General features: G+C 34.2%; 1 protein-coding gene across 1 annotated transcript in view; it reads right to left on the reverse strand.

Annotated features, from left to right (window-relative positions):
* ADGRL4 (adhesion G protein-coupled receptor L4) overlaps positions 1-16,439 on the reverse strand; it is a 126,584-nt gene extending 110,145 nt beyond the window's left edge. The window contains exons 1-2 of the mRNA XM_011977771.1: positions 16,261-16,439; positions 14,692-14,841 (exon numbers count right to left, since the gene is read on the reverse strand). Of these exons, the coding sequence (XP_011833161.1) occupies positions 14,692-14,841; positions 16,261-16,282 (172 nt within the window). The 5' untranslated portion in view covers positions 16,283-16,439. The remainder of the gene's footprint in view (positions 1-14,691; positions 14,842-16,260) is intronic.
* Between the last annotated feature and the right edge of the window lie 2,253 nt (positions 16,440-18,692).

Consider the following 18,692-nt stretch of genomic DNA (forward strand, 5'->3'; position numbering starts at 1 on the left):
CATTTTTCCCTTCTGTGTTTATTATCTGTACTTGATATCTAATTTTGAGCACTCGTCATACTTCTGAATTTTATTTTTAATTGTATTCTCTAAATGTGTCATATTTCTATTTAATTTTAAACACTGTTAGAAGAAATTTTTTTCATTAGTCAAGAAATTGATATGGAATTATTAAGGCATTACTAGTAGTAAGTCCCTGGTTCACAATTTAGGAATCACTGGAATCTTCTATTAAAAAGGTATCACCAATAATTTATAAGACTTCGGTTTTAATTTCTTAACACAATAATGTAATTTTTACTACAGATTACAATCTAAAGACTTGCTTAAATTCAGATTAACACTACACTTATTTATTCTCAAAGCAACCATTTGATTTTTTCAAAGGAGAAGTATAAACGATTGTTGACTATAAAACAACAATTAATGCTTCTACTGAAATTTTTAAAATATATTTGTCTACAAATAAATTGAAATTCAAAGACGAAAACACATTTAAGAGACCATTCTTCTCCACATGGTATTCCATTGGAAACTGCTGCAGCGAACATAGCATTAGTTGAAGAAGCATAACACTATAATCAAGCATCTGCTTGCCTTTCTGCATTGCATATACAACTGAGATTTGTTGTACTTTTAAAAAATATTCTCAATAGGTTTCTGTGTTTATAAAGGTCCAGAAAAAATCTTCAGAACTTATCCTCCATATGGCACCAGGAAATCTGGCATGAGAACCTTTTTGACACAAAGGATATACAATTCTCTTATTTCAAAATATCAATAATTTGCCACAAAGGCAAAACTATCAAGCAAGTGTTAAAAACACCTCAGCTTCTGTTCAATCTCATGAAAACTGATTTAGTTGCCTGTACATGTCAACTTTAATTACCAAAAATGCATAAAAGACAGCAGCACATTCCTTCCCCATGCTAGTTGTAAATGTTAAATACAACTTCAATTATATTTTTAATACTAAATTCGTTAAGACTTACGATGTGTTCTTTTCCTTCAGAGGGCCAAAAGCACAAAGTGCTAGATAAGCATGACCTACATTTTGGTTCTGAACTTATATACACGGAAGAGAAATAAGTGAAGATGTGCAATGCATGTGTCTGGATAATTACTGTATAGATAACTAGTCTGGTTAATCAAGTCCCAAAAACCTCATGGGAAGTACATATTTTGGGGTTCTTTGTGCAGAATTTACAAATTTCACAATTTGTTTTAATTCTCTTCTGCAATTCATTTCTCCTGCGTAAATACAATTAGAGTCAATATCGGTTAAATAAGCTAGCACTTAAGGTACGGAGAATGCTGACAATTTAGTACTTTCACGGTATTTTAACTTATTTAAAATTACATTCTAAAATTTGGCGAATAACTGAAATAACAACCTTTAAGTCTCAATATGCTCATCAACACATATTTTTATATTTATGATTTAATAAATATAACTTTTGAAATATGTGAAAATATACTACATTTAATATGTGAGTAATATAACTCCTAAATAAATTAAAAGACTTCACCTTCAATATAGTCAACCAACTAAGTTTTGTGTAAGTTAATTACACAAAACCTACTTATTATTCAATAGGAGGAGATTATTTCTGCTCCCATAGTAGCAAAAAGCAGTTCACATCCTTCTAATGGCAAAAAGGGATTAACTCGCTAGTACAGTGTGAAGGAATAATATGGTTCCAAGTATGTATGGTTCCTTTAACCTAGTCAAGACATATTGCCAGGTATTTCAATTAATGTGTACCAAGGTCACAAAATCAATTTCTTATCAGCCAAAAACACTCATACGGTAAATTTTATTCTCAAACCATAATCTCTAAATTAAATCTGTGTACCTAAAAAATACAGTGCAGAAAGTCAGTTACTGGGTTTTCTCCCTGATAGCATTTTCACAAATGGCACAAGACTTTGTATGCTATATTTAGACTACAATGTTTGGTTAGATTCTGATCTTCCTAGAGAAAGTTATTATCTCTTTTCATGGCAAATAAAGGACCAAAGTGTTAATTTCCTCCTTAAAATAAGTACAAAGTTTGAACAGTTTTAACATTCTGTCTTTCAGCAATTTATTAGGAAGCTTTTAAACAATTATAAAGAGAATCTATGAAACTGTACACTAATCCGGATTTCTTGGTAATATAAATTATGTATCTGAACATAAGATTGCAGAAAAATCGTGGTGATATGGAAAATAGCATTACCTTGCAGTAAATCCCATGCCAAGGGACTTTTCAGGAATTGAGCTTGTCTGACCAATGACACTCCACATAATCACATTTTTAATGAAAATTCTTTGACTTGAATATAAAATACTGTCTATTAGACTCAGATGTTAGAGTTTGTTCCCTATATTCCAACTGCCTGAAAACTTTATTTCCTCCTAATACTCTCATTCTTACCCTACTCACAACTACACATAAAAGGACAATAATTTAAGGTTGGTGCTTTTCATCTATGCTCAATGGCAATGGACCAAATAGCTAAGGATAAAAGAATATTTCAAAAATCTTGCCTCAATGTTTTAATATTCAGAAAAGTCACCGTTTTTACGCCTGACGAGTTTGATTTGTTCCATTTTTTATCAATCCAAATGATTGATACATTTATACAAAAGCTGTATAATATATACTGTACAGTGGTGTTCTGTCATACAGCTGACTAACAAACTATACAAATCTATGTCACTTCAGACTACTTGATGTTTGATGGTTGATAAAACAGAGGATATTAAATTATATCTTGGGCATAAAGGAAGTAGAAAATTATCCTGGATAATACATTTAGAATTTCTTAAATTATTTTTTCTACATTCTCCTAAACATGTAATTTTTAGTTGATTGTAACACTGCTAAACAGTAGAAAAATAATCTTTTCTAGAGGAAGAAAGTAACAAGGAGGTTTAAAATACGTTTTTTTTTTTAATTTAAACCAAGCATTTTCCGAGGATGTACACAATATTTTATTCATAATCTTTATATATTGGGAGTACACAAATTCTCATAAAATGACTTAAAGTTGTAGAGAGCAAAAATACTTTATTTCTTCCCAGTTTGTTTATGTGATCATGCATTCCATTTTAATCAAATTTAGGGCATGATAATAAACAAAATAAAGTTTTTTAAAATATGAAATTGTAACAGCATAAAGTATTTCACCTTGCACATAATAATGTAAAAAATGATTAAACCTATAAAACCTCATCTTAAATAGTTTAATGAAGAATACATTTAGCTCTATATAAAGTTGTATTTATGAAGTTTGGTTCATTGGAAGTGAGTGATAAATGTGAGGCAAGCATTATGAATAACACACGGAGTAAAAGGAGTAAAATTATTTTTGTAATTAAAAATAAGTACTAATATGATTCTAAGCAAAAATTCCTTTTTCTTTTCTTTTTTTTTGAGACGGAGTCTCGCTCTGTCGCCCAGGCTGGAGTGAAGCGGCGCCCTCTCGGCTCACTGCAAGCTCCACCTTCCAGGTTCACGCCACCCTCCCGCCTCAGACTCCTGAGTAGCTGGGACTACAGGCACCCGCCACCACCCCTGGCTAATGTTTTTGGTATTTTTTTAGTAGAGATGGGGTTTCACCCTGTTAGCTATAATGGTCTCGATCTCCTGACCTCGTGATACGTCCGCCTCGACCTCCCAAAGTGCTGGGATTACAGGCATGAGACACCGCACCTGGCCAAAAATTTCATTTTTTTAAGTGCCAGTGATTTTACACTTCCCAGAATTTTTGTGAAAAAATCATACTTGATACATAAGATCCAAAAGAAAGTAACAAAGTAATTCTTGGGACTCTGAAGGCTGCCTCAAAAACAGACCATTACATGTTATTAATGCCAATATTTCAGCTAACTCTGTCTTAGGAAATGTTATTTTCTTATTCATGAAAATGTTCACAAAAGCAATAAATAAGTCAATGAAAATTCAGACTTGCATAGTTCATCCCTTAAAATGAAGTAGGAAAACAAAGATATTACAGAGCAAACCAATGTAAAGTTTATGATACTGACTTTGATCATTTATGCAAATTCTTCATTTGGCTATGATGGATACTCTGTATTTACAGCAAAATATTTGAGATGGGATTACATCTAAAGTAATCCCATTTCAACCTTATACAATATGTGATGTTCAATCATATCTAAGTGCTTGATTCTTGCAAACAGAAATACCATTCACGATCTTTCAATAAATTCAGCATAGGTAAAGAACAACAAAAGCGGGGCATCAACAAACCAGAATTGCAGCATTTTGTAGACCGGATTTTTGTAGCTTCCAAGGTTACAATAAAAAATAAGAACCAGCCATTCTCCTCAAAGTGTAGTCATTGATGGGATTTCCCAGTCACTAATGAAAAGCAGGCAGACTCCATCATCAATTTAAAAATAAAATGAAATTATTTATTCATTACTAGGATTAATTACTTTAGAGAGCGTGATTAAAAACAAACAATTATTACTGACAGATACATTTTTTTTTAAAGCCTTGCAAAGAAAGTGGCATGTGAATCTGGTCTTGGACAGAAACCAGGTTTATAAGTCCCAGTATTGAAAGGATCTAATTTGTCCTCTGAGCACACATACACTTGATCATCCTGCCTCATTAGTTGAGCCTGGTGCAAAATTATTTTGATGCCTGGCAATATATATTACTCTCAGAATGAATAAATGTGGCTTTTGGATTTACTTCCTAGCTGAGACGACTGCCTCTCTGATCCATTCTACTTTTACCATTCCTGCACATAAACACTCGTTAAGCAAAGATCTTTTGGAACTGCAACACAAAAATCAATCCCACTATGTACTACTTTGTTTTAGTTGTTAGTTACATGGCAATGATAAAATCACATGAATTACAACCCTCCTGTCCCTTAAATGTATTTGTGCACCATCTTACTCAAAGGAGTACTCTCAGTCACACATCACAGTGACTAAACCTTTCCAATAGGAGAGCAAATATAAAAATCATGGATGTAACAGCCTTCCACTTGCTTTTAATGGTTCAAGTGACTCCAATATAGTACTTCTCTCACTGATCATATGATCTTTAATGTCTTACTTTTTAGCACTGTAATGCAGGAGGGGTCTCAGAAAATTGATCCAGAAATTCCTTCTGAGGGAGGAAACCAACAGAGAAAATATGGAAAAAAATGCTTCATTTATGTGCCAACTTCTACTGATTTGTAGCACCAGCCTGGTAATATTGGGAGAAGAACTTTCAGGTCACATCCTGGCTTACCAGGAAAGAGTATCATGTTGTGTCAGGTCATGAGTGGAGACGAGAGGAGTACAAAGAGTAGATAGAGCATCTCCTGCATTGGTCATGCCAGCGCCAGAGATCAGAGTTTAACAGAACTGTGCAATAAAGTGGAAAGGGCACTGAGCTTACAGGTGAGAGATCAAAATCGGTGTCTGTTTCATTTTCATGTTTCAAATTGAGTCCAAGATCAAGGCTATGTACTCAAGAACTGGTTGAACTGAAAATTGGCTACAGTTCAAATAAATGTATTACAATAGTAGAATCAAATAACTTTAAACCTTGCAGGGACATTAATAAATATATTAGTCCAATCTGTGCATTTTAGGGAAACTGAGGCTTGGATGCTCTTTGTGACTTACGATGAGAATCTTAGTAGAACAGAGATAAAATATACCTAACAAATTTGGAGACTTTAGCACAGAAACATTAAAATTTATTATTAGAGAATCTAGTTACAGGAGCATAGGATACCAAGAGGGTTTCAACATATAAGGATGGGTTTTAGCCGTTGGAGCATAAGATATAAAAGAGGAGTCCAATAATGAGAACTTGGAGGATAAGAGATTAATCTAGAAACTATTTTATTATTAACATGATATAACACAAGATTTCTACTAAATGTTCCTTTTTAGACTAGAATTTGTCTCAGGAAAAAGATAAAGTAGTGGTTAAATGAAAGTAGATGGATGTAGAAATGGGAACTGAAAGGACTGACAGAAACTTTCTTGCAGTGGTCACTTGCCTTTCTGGCTGCATGGCATCTGTTCATCCTCCTGACAGTAGTCACCCAAATGTCCTTTTGAAAAGTACTTTCTCTCTTCTCACGATTTGTGTAGGTTTTTAACCTAGGCTCTAGAAATGGAGTTTCCTAATGTTAAGTCAGCCAATATATTCTGTTACTACTTAAGGACATAAAGATTATAAACAACGTGCATGTATAAATAAAAGTGACGGGTTATAAAGTAAACTATACTCTTCTTTTATAACAGGATATCAATAGATATTCCTTAAAAATAAACTGAGAAGTGAAGGCACAGGCACCTTCCATAGAAGATAAGTGGTCATCTGTGGTTTCTTTTAATTGAAGGCTCATGACTTTCTTAAGTTTTGGGAAATTAATTTATGTCTTTTATCCTCTGCTAAATTTTGCCTGCACCCTTCTTCAATAAGACTACTATTAGATAAATATTAGACCTTCCATGGTTGGTCCTTTGTTTCTCAGTTTTGTTCTCTTATTTTCCATTTTGTTCTGTTATATTCCCTCTTTGCTTTTTCGTGCTACAATTTTGGGATGATTTTTTTTCAGCCCTATTGTTGTACATTATCTCATCAGTTATCAGAAGATAAATATATTTTATAGGAGGTGAAAAATACTTTAGGTTTGTTTGGCAGGAGCAATCAAGTTAGCCAATGAATTCAGGAAATCATTTGGGGTAAACACGCAACACAGGGAAGACATAATTACACTATTGCAACAACAAAAGTTACAAGCGAGTCACAGAAAGAGTTTGAGTTCAATCAAATGAAGCAGAGGTTCTGCAACAATGATTACCAGGTATGGACTCCATTACTGCATTAATGACATTTCAATATAAAAATCACAGGCAAACCATGCAGTTAGGGTCAGAAAACACACGGATGATCACCTTGTTTAACCTTTGAGATAAAGCACAGGAGGAATATGAAAAAGGTCTGGACCTAGATTAACAAAAAAGATTAAAAGGAGTGAAAACGAGATGTGAAAAGGGGAATGGTACTGAGATGATATGCTCAAGAATATCTTGACTAATGCTGTCCTGGTGTATCTTCCATAGAGACATAAATAAATTGAATAGTTGCAGCTTCCCTGTTCTATCCGGCAACCACCCTTGCAAGACAGAAAACCCAGGAATGAGAAACTTTAATCGCAATCTTTTGGTGGTTTTTGGGCACTGGCATGCATTACTGACAATTTTAGCAGCTTTGTATCTTGATACCTCCTCCTATGAAAGAAGCAGAGTTAGAGAAAGCGTTTGGAAGAGGTTGAGCAATACAAAGGTTTGAGGTTATACCAAAGCAATATTTTTTTGTGGTGTGATATTTCTTTTGTACATAGAAGCCTCTTCAAATTTTTTGTAATTGTTTGGATGCAAAATTTTCCAGAATGTCTTTGAGCATATAAATCAGAGTGTTTTCTTCAACCTAAAAGTATGGCTTTTCAGGCAAATTTTTCTATTTATTCATCTACGTGTTAATATTGTTCACTTTTCTTCAAAGACTGGACTATCTTTAAATGACCCTCATATTTATAATTAGGAAAACAATGTTGATTATCACAGGTAACTTGCTCCAGATTTTGCCAGCTAACCATTACTATCTCTGGAGTAAAAGAGATTTCAGAGTTCTCTGTATACGCAGATGGGTAGAGTAATTTTGAGGCATTATTCTAGGTAACATCAGTAAGGAGAAGGCAGAAAGGAGGCATCAATTTTCACTCTCAAGAGTTGCTTCCAGGCAGATAACCAAGTTTTCTTTTAGAGTATTTTCTTGACTTTATCTGGAGACAAACAATGAGGAATAGAATGCCCGATCTGTGTAATCTTTGGAAAACAATGTCTCAAACAATTACCTAGATTTCTCTCCACTTCTGGGAAGAGGACAGGATACCTACCACAGGGAAAAGCTGGCCTCTTTGCCGCAGGGTTCTTTATATGCACTGAAGTGCCCCCTTTTGTGGCATTAGACACTGCTTTGAGAATTTCACTGTAATTTGTGGACTTCTTATGGCCTCCTTCTGATTTCATTGTTTTTTTAAAAAAAATTCACTTGTCTTGATGGAAATTGATGAACAGGAGTTAAACTCTTGTGCCTGACCTACGCATTTTATCAAGATATTAAAACTTGCACTGATTCTGTTTTTTGTTTTGTTTTGTTTTGTTTTGTTTTCTGAGACAGAGTCTTGCTCTCTCTCGCCAGGCTGGAGAGCAGTGGCACGATCTCGGCTCACTGCAACCTCCTCCTCCCAGGTTCAAGCAATTCTCCTGCCTCAACCTCCTGAGTAGCTGGGACTACAGGCATGTGTCACCATGTCCAGCTAATTTTTGTATTTTTAGTAGAGACAAGGTTTCACCATGTTGCCAGGATGGTCGCTATCGCTTGACCTGGTGATTCACCTGCCTCGGCCTCACTAAGTGCTGGGATTACAGGCGTAAGCCACCGCACACAGCTAGATTCTTAAAATATCTTCATATATATATGATTGTTTTGATAATGTAGCAGGGAAAAGGCTGATGGGGGTGGGGTAGAACCAAAATAATTCATTTTATCTCAATGAGATTCACTTTCTTTATTTGCAGACCTACATCACAGAGTAGTTTGAGGATTCTATGAGGCAATTGTTTGTATATACTTTCTCTGGCAAATTACTTAATCTATAAATTGGGGCTAATACCAGCCCTTACTTCAGAGAAGTATTGTGAGAATTAAATTTAAAAATTCATGTGAAGTGCTTAGAATAGTGTCTAGCTCACAGAAGTCACTAAAATCAACATCAATATATAATTTTTTTTATTAAGCTGCAAACCTGAAACTTACTTAATAATTAAAGAGAGTAAATAAGGAAGAAGAGAAATAATGGGAATACAGATAAGTACAAGACTGGATAATCTACTTTTAAAATAACCAGGAGTTTACTAAGAAGTGTGCTGGTGCCCTAAAAATTGGGACTATAGACAACTGACATTTTCAGAATGACAGAAATGTCATCAAGTTTGGAAAATAAGGTTTCCAACCTTAAAATATTGACAAAAGACTAGAACTATAATAAACACAGTGGAAAATTTGGACTCAGTGATTTTGGGGAGAGCATTGGAAGTACTATCTCTACTATTTCTTTGGTCACCCTTCTACCAGAATTTTCATGGAAAAGCAACAGGAATGAAAATGTATGATAATCCACATTTAGAATACAATTTTTATTTAGTTTTACATTCATAGCAGCTTCAAAATATATGGCAGAACAGGAAATATAAGATGGTACAGCCACTGTGTTCACTTTGCATACAAAATGAACACAAGCTCTAGGAAAAGCATATTCAATTTTTATTGTCATTGATTCCTTATCACTAATACATATTATACGATGCACATCTATAGTTGTATCTATCTTTCTACCTATCATCAACTTTATAAACTGATGGCAGAGCCTGAAGTGTAAACAGAAAATGGTATTCTTAATTTGGAAAAAAAAAAATCAACATTCAAATAATGTCAACCCAGAAGGTATTTTTCTGTGCATAAGTAGAAAATATATTGTGCAAAGTCTTATTTAAGATCGATTTAGTAAAAAATGTTGCATAACTTTTATTCTTAAAATTAGAACCCAGAAGCTGTGTGTTCATTTTTATTATTTCAGTTTCATTCTTCATCCTATTAGTTACTTGATATTACTTTTCTGGTTTTAAATATTCAATGAATCCATCTAGATAATACTGATTAAAAATAAATGAGGCTTCTACTTGAAGAAAAATTTTAATTAGGTTTCATTATCGGTTACTTGAGAAAATCCAAAATCGTATGTTCATATTAAACCCTACTTTAAGATTTCAAGAAATTTCTTAGCTGTGTCTGATTCATTCTTGGTAATTATCCTGTGAGATAAACATGAAGTAAGATGATTTGGAGAAATGGTTCCTAAAACTTAGTCTGTAAAACTGACCTTAATAAACCGGATCAGCGAAGTCTTTGGTTTTAAAACTGTGGAACTGATCAGCAAAACTCAGATCACACAAGCCGCTTTCCTTCTCTTTTCAAAGCAAATATTAATCTAAAGGAAGTTTTTATAACAGTATTATTGGTTTATTTTCCTCTTTCTATATATTGATGGAATGTGTAATGTTGTTGAGTGAATATTTCTGAGGAAGTTCCAACTAATTACAGTGGTAGGTATTTCTACTGTAGAACCTTTCTTGTGAAGAGAGAAAAGAGGTCATATTTGCAATACAAAGAAAAGAATTTCTGAAATTGGCAAGATATTTTATTTACTTGGATGAAGTTTACAGAAATCATGATCCTGGAAGGTAAACCCTGGGTTAATTTAGACTATAATTTCTTAAAGGGGTTACATTTCCCATTTAATACAGAAACCCCAAGGAAATATAAACCTCTCTTTAAACAAATTTGATACATGACTCTCCAGTAGCACATCTGAGTTTATACTTTTTCAAGTTTGCTGTAGTATTCATTTAAGAAGTTCCTCTGAGATACGTAAAAATTCCCTAAGATTTTTAGTGACATATCTTGTACATGAAGCAAAACATACGTATAATATTATTGAGATATATACTTGCAATTTTTGAAATAGTCCTTAAATATTACCTGAAAATCGGGAACCACCTCCTTTTGAGGATTGTAATTTAAAAAACAAGAAAGAGAGAAAGAAGGAAAAGAAGCAAGGAAGGGAAGGAGGAAGGAAGATGGAAGGAAGGAAGGAAGGAAGGAAGGAAGGAAGGAAGGAAGGAAGGAAGGAAGGAAGGGAGGTAGGGAGAAAGGAAGGGAGGGAGGGAGGGAGGGAGGGAGAGGGAGGGAGGGATTACGAATGCTGGTCCAGGTACTACTCAACTGAATTGACTACTCCTAAATTTCAATACTTAAAAATGAAAGGACAAGAAAAGTTTCAGATGAACTACCAGAGAGCTGATAATGTCTGATGAAAACTGAAAACAAATGTTTTTAAAATGCCTAAGACAAAAAAAAAAAAAAAGAAAGAAAATATTTAGAAGCTACTGTGAAAAATAGCTTCTCCAAAGGGACCTGAAGCAGATAGTTTGGATAAAATCTATATTCTGGGTATGTACTTTCACATAAGATACATATTTATACAATTTTAAAGCAATTTGTGAACTTCAACTTTGCTTATTTGTGTAACACACTATCTCAGTGAATAAACAGACTAACTTTGGTGAGCAGACTATTTAATTCACTAGGATATGATAAAAATAAGGTGATAGACAATCTTTTTAGGTAAGCAAATTATACTGTTGTTATGCTAATTGCTTAGAGGTACCATTTTGTGAAAATGTATCATTTTGTGAAAATGTCTAGTATGAAGGGGATACAATGATTATTGTCATTGCTAAAATAAGTAAATGGCTTTGCCTTTTTCTCATTTTTTCAAGGTAATTATTATATTTTATCATAGAGGAAAATGCTTGATCTCTTCTTCAAAATGCACTGATATCTTTTGATTATTGTTTTTCTGCTTTGTAATGGTTATTTTGAAATGTTTGCATAATAATTGCATTATAAATATGTTTTCTAAACAAGCTGGTTTACCTCTCGGATTTGTTTCAGTAACATATTAGGTTTATTTTTGTTATTTTAGGGTTAGAGACATTAGCAATTTCCTTTGGAAGTGAAATTCTGAAGAATTCCACTTAATGATAATTCCACTTATAATATTTACAAGATGAACGCATGAAAATAATTCATTTATATTTAAACAAATAATGGAACATATGCATCCAAATGAGAAGTAACAACTTGAAAGTCAATACATTTATTACAGTCAGCTTGCTATTGCTCCAAACATCTCAAAAGTTTTCAAATTGTCTTTACTCCATGCTACTCATCAAAAAATGTTCCCCATATATTACTTTATAAGCATACAACGTTTTGAAAAACCATTTTGGCCGTTAATTATTTCCTTTACTCATCAGCCAAAACCTAGAAGTTGAACATGTATGATATTTTTAAAGGAGTTCCAAGAATTTCATGACAGACATATATCAGAGGGCATATTTGTTGAGAAGGCAATGGGAATTAAGTAAGAATGTTAAGGGCCTAGACTTTATCCTGTTGACAAAGAAGAGTCACTGGCAGGTATTAAGTAGCTGAGTTACATGATAAATTATGTGTATTAGGAAATGACTCTGTTAGGTAGAATAAAAATGAAGTAGGAAGGGTCAACCAACCAAACAAGTGGTAGAGCCAATATTTGAATCCGAGTCTGTTTGATTCCACAGCCTGTACTCCTAATCAGTACGTCTGACTGTAAGGCCTCTGTTAATTAATTTTTTGGACTCAGCACAGAGTAGATATTAGTTATTCTAATATTGATGTGATTATGATAATGATCAAAGTGCTTAATAAACATCTGTTGAATTAAAAAATGATTAAATAAATTCACTACAATTAAAGCTTATTTCTTTAGGACCATGCAAAACAAATTATAAATTACTTCTTCAAAACTTGCTCTTTTAATATGTTTAGTGAGGTTGGGTTGTTACTATAACATTTCTTTGGTACCTCTGAGAGAGATAAATTTTATGGTAACAGCGATATTGAAGACAGATAAAAGAAAACAAATTCTATTCATCAAGAAGTAGGCATCCTCTGTAGCTAATCTCCTGTCCAGTCATTTCATCTTGACCTAATACCAATCTTAGAGAAAGATAGGAAAGGTGAGGAATCTCTTTAGAGACAAAAATGCCAACAAGAATCTTAAAACTCAAAATATAACCTAGACTATTCAGCAATTGGGAACGCAGTGTTTTAATCCTAAAAGACATATTAACTATCCTGACTAAAAAAAGGTTAAAAACCTGTCAGCGAATTAATAAAAGGTGAAAAAGATGAAAACCACTGTTTAAACAGTTTTAAGAAGACACTACAAATCTCAGATAATAAATATCAAAACAAGTGTATATGGAGTTTTTTTTTTTTTAAACAGAAAGGGAATTTAAGTTTAACATGAACCTAAGAAGGAAATAAATTCCCATTACAAATTATGTTCTGTGTGAAAATAAATTGCAGGCCAAAAGGTCTTAAAGAATTTTCTTTCCAATGGAAAATAGTTTCTGTTCATTAGCTAGTTATTGACTTAGGCAGCGGGGGAAAAACAACTGCATTAGATAATGGAAGATGCGTTTTTAAAAGAAATCATTAAAGGCATGATTATAAGCTGGTTGGTTGCTAAAGGTCCAAACTGTGAAAAATTTTGATGTTACTTATGGTAAGCATGAAAATTGAAAAGTATCTAAACAAAAAGGCAACTCTGGTTATGAAGTACTGTAGTACAATTTGTAATGATTAGTGGAAAAGCACACTAATTTGTGAGATGCAGTATTTTGAAGGTCACTCAACTTTCCACTTGCTATAATGCCGTTCAATTAAATACACAATAAATTTCTAAGATTATTTATGAAAAGGATTTTGTAATTCTTGTAAAATAGTATATTACAAATTCTGGCTGTGTACACAAGCAGAAACACCTGATTCAATGCACCATTAAGCAAACTGTAGCTTTGCTGTACACTTTTTAAACATTCAACCTAATTATGATGAGGTTTGGTCTTACTAAATACTGCCTATTTAATCTTTTTAAAGAGTCTACATAATTCAATCACAAGATACAACTTGTTTATGTTGTAAGCAAACATATGCAATATTAACAATATACAATATCCTGGCCTAATTAAAAAAAGTTCATGTTATCTTAAATACATTTAGATGCATAACACCACACAACTTTAATTTGAACTTGCTATTTAATTATATTTTAAAACTAATTTGTATGACCTAGTACTTTTTTTTCTCTCTCTCTCTTCTACACAGAATGTTGGTCTACGGATCCAGTTAAAACTAGATTTTACTGAAAATGAATTTAAAAAGATTGAGTGTGTTAAGGGGAGTGGAGGATTAAGGGTACGGTGACACCTACAGACACGAACTTATTTAAATTTGATTATCAGATGGTGTTCTGCTGATCAAATCAATGGGCTACACTGCATCCTACAAGGATGCTTTCTGGCATTCTGTCTCTGGGCAGTAGCATAAAGTTCTATGATTATAATCTACTTTTTCAAAAGATGATGTCTTTTCAAAATTCTCTCTTTCTTTTGTCATTTCCTATGCCCAGGGTATGCATGAGAAAACCATGAATCTCTTAATATTATCTCCAAATATAGGCGGTCAAGTACCTGTATATGTGGTATCATATACCACACCTGTATATGTGGTATCATATACCATATAGGCATACAAATACTTATATACTTGGTATCATATATCAAGTAGTAAAGAGGATATATGAAGGCAATCTATACCAGTATAGTCTAAATTTCATGATCTCTTTTGTTCCCAAAGCTGTTGACTATGCCCTCTATACCTGGATCTCCAGCATGAGTTAAAGGGAAATCTTTAATATTTGCATCAAAAAATAAGATATGCATGAAGTCATTTAAAATCAATAACAAGCATAAATTTTGACAAGTGAAGTCAAACTTACTGTTTAGCTACTTAAGCGTTATTTAAATATATGAAATTAAACTGTGTAACAAAACAAGTTAGTTTCTGGAGGACAGAAAAACATTCACATCAGAATTTAATCTTACAGTATAATCCAAAAGAAGTAATAAAGCTTGTTTACCTTCACAAATTGTGACACCATTTCCTGAAAATCCCATGTTGCAATAGCAGGCTTCAATTCCATTGCGTATTTCACATTTTGCATTTGGGAGACAAGGTGTCTTGGTGCAATTTTGAGTATAGGAGCAATTCAACAAAGTGGAAGAAACCACTAAATAAAATACAGAAACACACCTTTTCAAAAAGTAAAAGAAACACCTCTCCCCACTGTTGAATTAGAGTATAATAAACATAAATTCTCCTCTCTTTCTATTTAGATAAATGGATTATAAATTTTTCCCAAGAGAGCACTTAGCTAAGTAACAGCACAACAGCAAGTAAGTAAAACTTGCTTTTAAGATGAAGGCTTTTTTTTTTTTTTTTTCCAATTTCAACCTTTATCAAGTAAATCTCAACGAAGCTAAAATGTAATAAACAACTCAGCTTTATAATAAAAACTGTGTTCCCACATCAGTATAGCATGTTGATTCAGTGTTACCCTTCATTCTGAGGTGAGATACTTTGAAAGGGAACTGCCTGATTGTAAAGCAATTTCCCTCCTCTGGGAGTAATTCTGTGTAGAAATGAAGGTAAATTGAGTATTTGGGTTTTTCTAAATTCAAATCTGTGTTATTTTAAGATGACATCTTATCTAGGAGAACAGATGCAATTGCTGTTTTTTTTCTGTGTTCTAATGATTGTTTTCAATTTCAATTGTTTTCAATTTCAATGGTTTTCAATTCAATTATTCATAATAAAATTTATTTCACTATTTTTTTTTTCCATTAGGGGAAATTTAAAAACAAAACAAAAACAAAAAAACAAACTCAACATTATGGTCAAAGACTGATCTTCCAGAAGTGGAACAGCACACAAATGTGACCAAAAAAAAAAAAAAAGAAACAAAGCAAAAACAAGACTATACATCAGAGTTATTGAAATACATTTGGAAATTATATGTTGTGGACTGATAGGAAAAGATAAGGAAAAGTACAGAAGGTTCCTTTTTTATTGTTTTACCAGACCTTCTCAAGAGTCTTGAGGACCAACAGCTATAAAGCATGAGGTCATTGTTCTGAAAACAGTCATCTAGCATAAGTTGTCCTTATCAGGTACCAAGAGGTTCTTAAGTATTCTGTTCTAAATCCTAGTGGCAAATAACTATGTATACTGACGAATCCGGAATTATTTCACCCTCAGAGATGTCATTTACTATCTTTCTGCACAGTGTGGTCAAAATGAAGCTCAAATCTGGCTCGGCAATCTCCTTAAAATGCCAGGACGCCTCCCATGGGTGTTAATGGTTTGAATTTCCCAAATTTCTTCAGGTCAGAACAGAAGAAAGGTGAAAGGGGACGCTGGACACTTCCTCAAGAGGAATAAAAAGGTAACATTCCTTGGACCTTGGAATATTCAACTTTAGAGTTGAAAGGTCAAGGAGAAAAACATCCTGAGAAGTACTAAGTCAATTCTCCTCGTAGATTTTGCCAACTCCACTTGCCATGTGAGCTCCACCTCTTAAAAAATCCCGTCCCCTACAAGGCATTGGCCCCTCGGACGACCTCGGCGACCAAGGGCGCTAAGCACTCACCTAGGAGCGGGAGGAGTTTCATTGGCGGTGGCCGCGGTGGTGGCGGTGGCGGAGAGCGCGGCGGGGTGAGTGCGGCTGTGGACCCGGGACCGGGCGCCGCTGGGCGGGCGCGGCAGGGTCCCGGATCCGTCGTCCGTGACGCGCCGGCTTCCTCCGGACACTTTCCGGCCTCTTTTGTGTGAGTGTGTGAGTCAAGTCCTGAGTCTGCTGACCACGTCCGGCCCCCATTCCCTTTCCCCACGCCACCTGGGCTCTATTCCCTGCCTGGTGACCGCTGACCCTGAGCAATGTTACAGCCCCAATGAGGAATCAGTTTGTCCCCAGGCGCAGCTCCCAGAGTGACACCCTAAAAGTGAGTACTTAAAAAGCAATGGTCTCTGAGATCCATGGAGAGCCCCTCTCGAGCTAGCATCCAAAACTCAATAGGTTTTAGGGGTTCTCTCTGACACCTAAATTTCAAGACGTAGCCTTTTTAAAATATACTCACCAATAAATTTTCCTAAAGAACAATGGGTCAAAAAGTAGTCAGGGAACCTGAATCCATGCAAAAGGGGATGCCAGTGCTGAGTTTCCACCTTGCTGGGACTCAGGGGTGCATCGTGTAAAATAAGGATATAGTCTATTGTGTCTAGGTTAGATTGTGTTTTCCATTATCAACTCAATTTGAGGTAAAATTCACCTGTAGCCCCTCCTTACACCCGCAGAAAAATTGGTGCATCATATCCTTTGTATGTTAGTATACAAGTCGATTATGTAGAAAGATATCGTTCACGTTGGAACATGGAAACAATTCTAGCTTAAAAAATTAAAAATAACTGGCAGAGAAAACTAATATATCATGACAGAAAATAGATCAATGATTGCCCAGGGTTGGGATGCAGAAGAGGGATTGACTACAGAACGGCACAAGGAGAAATTCAGGTGATGATAATATTCTATATCTTGATTGAGGTGACAGTTACATGAGTGCATGCATTTGTCATAACTTACCCAACTGTATTCTTAAAATTGGTGCATTTTATCATATATAAGTTAGATGAATTGTATTATATGTAAGTTTAAATAAAGTTGATTTAAAGAAAGGAAATGACTAATATTTTTGCCATTAACACAAGTCATTTTACCTTTCAAAAGTCAGATCACCTTTGTCACATTCCATTCCTATTCTGTTTAAAAAGTGACTAGTGCAAATTTACTTTGTATAAAGGGCAGTCTCAGAAAGATGAACAGCCACAGCCCCTGGACTCCAGGGGGATTATGAACCCCTGGAAAAACAACTAAAACTAGTCACAATCACACACTACAAAGTGACTTATGTATTAACAGCAGTCACAAGTGCTTATGTGTTGACACATTTACCTGGCTCTCCATAGCATTTTCCCAGACTCCTTCTAGGTGAATGCGGGCAAAAGTTCCTGAGAGTGGCACCATAATAGGTGAGGCAAATGAGGAACAAAGGTATTGTGTGACTTGCCCAGAGTCCACAGCAGCTCTTAGACAGCTGATCTAAGTGACTGGCCTTGATTCGAACCCAGACTACAAGCTCACAGTCCATGTTCTCTATATTGCTTCTAGAATGACGTCGCACTCAGAAGGCTGTTGCAAGAATGATGAGTCATCCGATAATTGTTATTTGGGGAGTTTGAAAAAGTGATTTAAAAGTCCTAAATGCCATAAAAAAGAAGTTCTGGACTTTGATAACTTTTTTTTCTAAATATTTTTTGGTTTTTTGTTTTTTAAAAACTGAAAAGCAATTCAGTGAATCACTGGCAAGAACCCAAATGATGGATTTTAAGGCCATACCAAAGGCAAGGAAGCAAAAATAAACCATGAAGAGTTTAGTAAATAGATTATAAATGCCTGAACAAGGGTAGGCATATTTGTGATGGAGAGATAGGAACAGATTACAGAAAGCATTAGATAAAAACAAATTTGATGTCTGCTTGACTTGGTAAAATTGAGAGATAAGGCTGAAACAAAGAGAATGTGGAGGTTTTCTAGTTGTATGAATGGGAGAAGGTGGGAACCATTCACAAAGATACAAAAGATAGGATGAGGAGTAATTTTGGGAGAAAAAATGAATAAGCCCAGTTTGGTAATATGAAAGTGGAAGTATGCCAATGATCTGAATTTATTTATGTGAAGCTAGTTTCTCCAGTTATAAGAAGTTGAGCTTCAATGTACATACATAGAAACAAACTTCAAAAGGCATAAATATAGAAATACATTATTTTCTGAGATTAGCTATAAATTGAAACACAGCACTTATTTTTAAAATAATTTACTCCATATATCTGCCACACTTGCTTCATCTTTAATTTTATCCTAAAGATAATAAAATACAGCCCAATCTTTAAAAATATCACTTTTTCCTAGACATTGCTTTAAAATTAGCAAAAGTGAATTAACACTTGAATCTAAAAAAAAGTTTC

Source organism: Mandrillus leucophaeus, unplaced genomic scaffold (genome assembly GCF_000951045.1).
Source record: "Mandrillus leucophaeus isolate KB7577 unplaced genomic scaffold, Mleu.le_1.0 Scaffold184, whole genome shotgun sequence".
Classification (NCBI taxonomy): Eukaryota; Metazoa; Chordata; class Mammalia; order Primates; family Cercopithecidae; genus Mandrillus; species Mandrillus leucophaeus.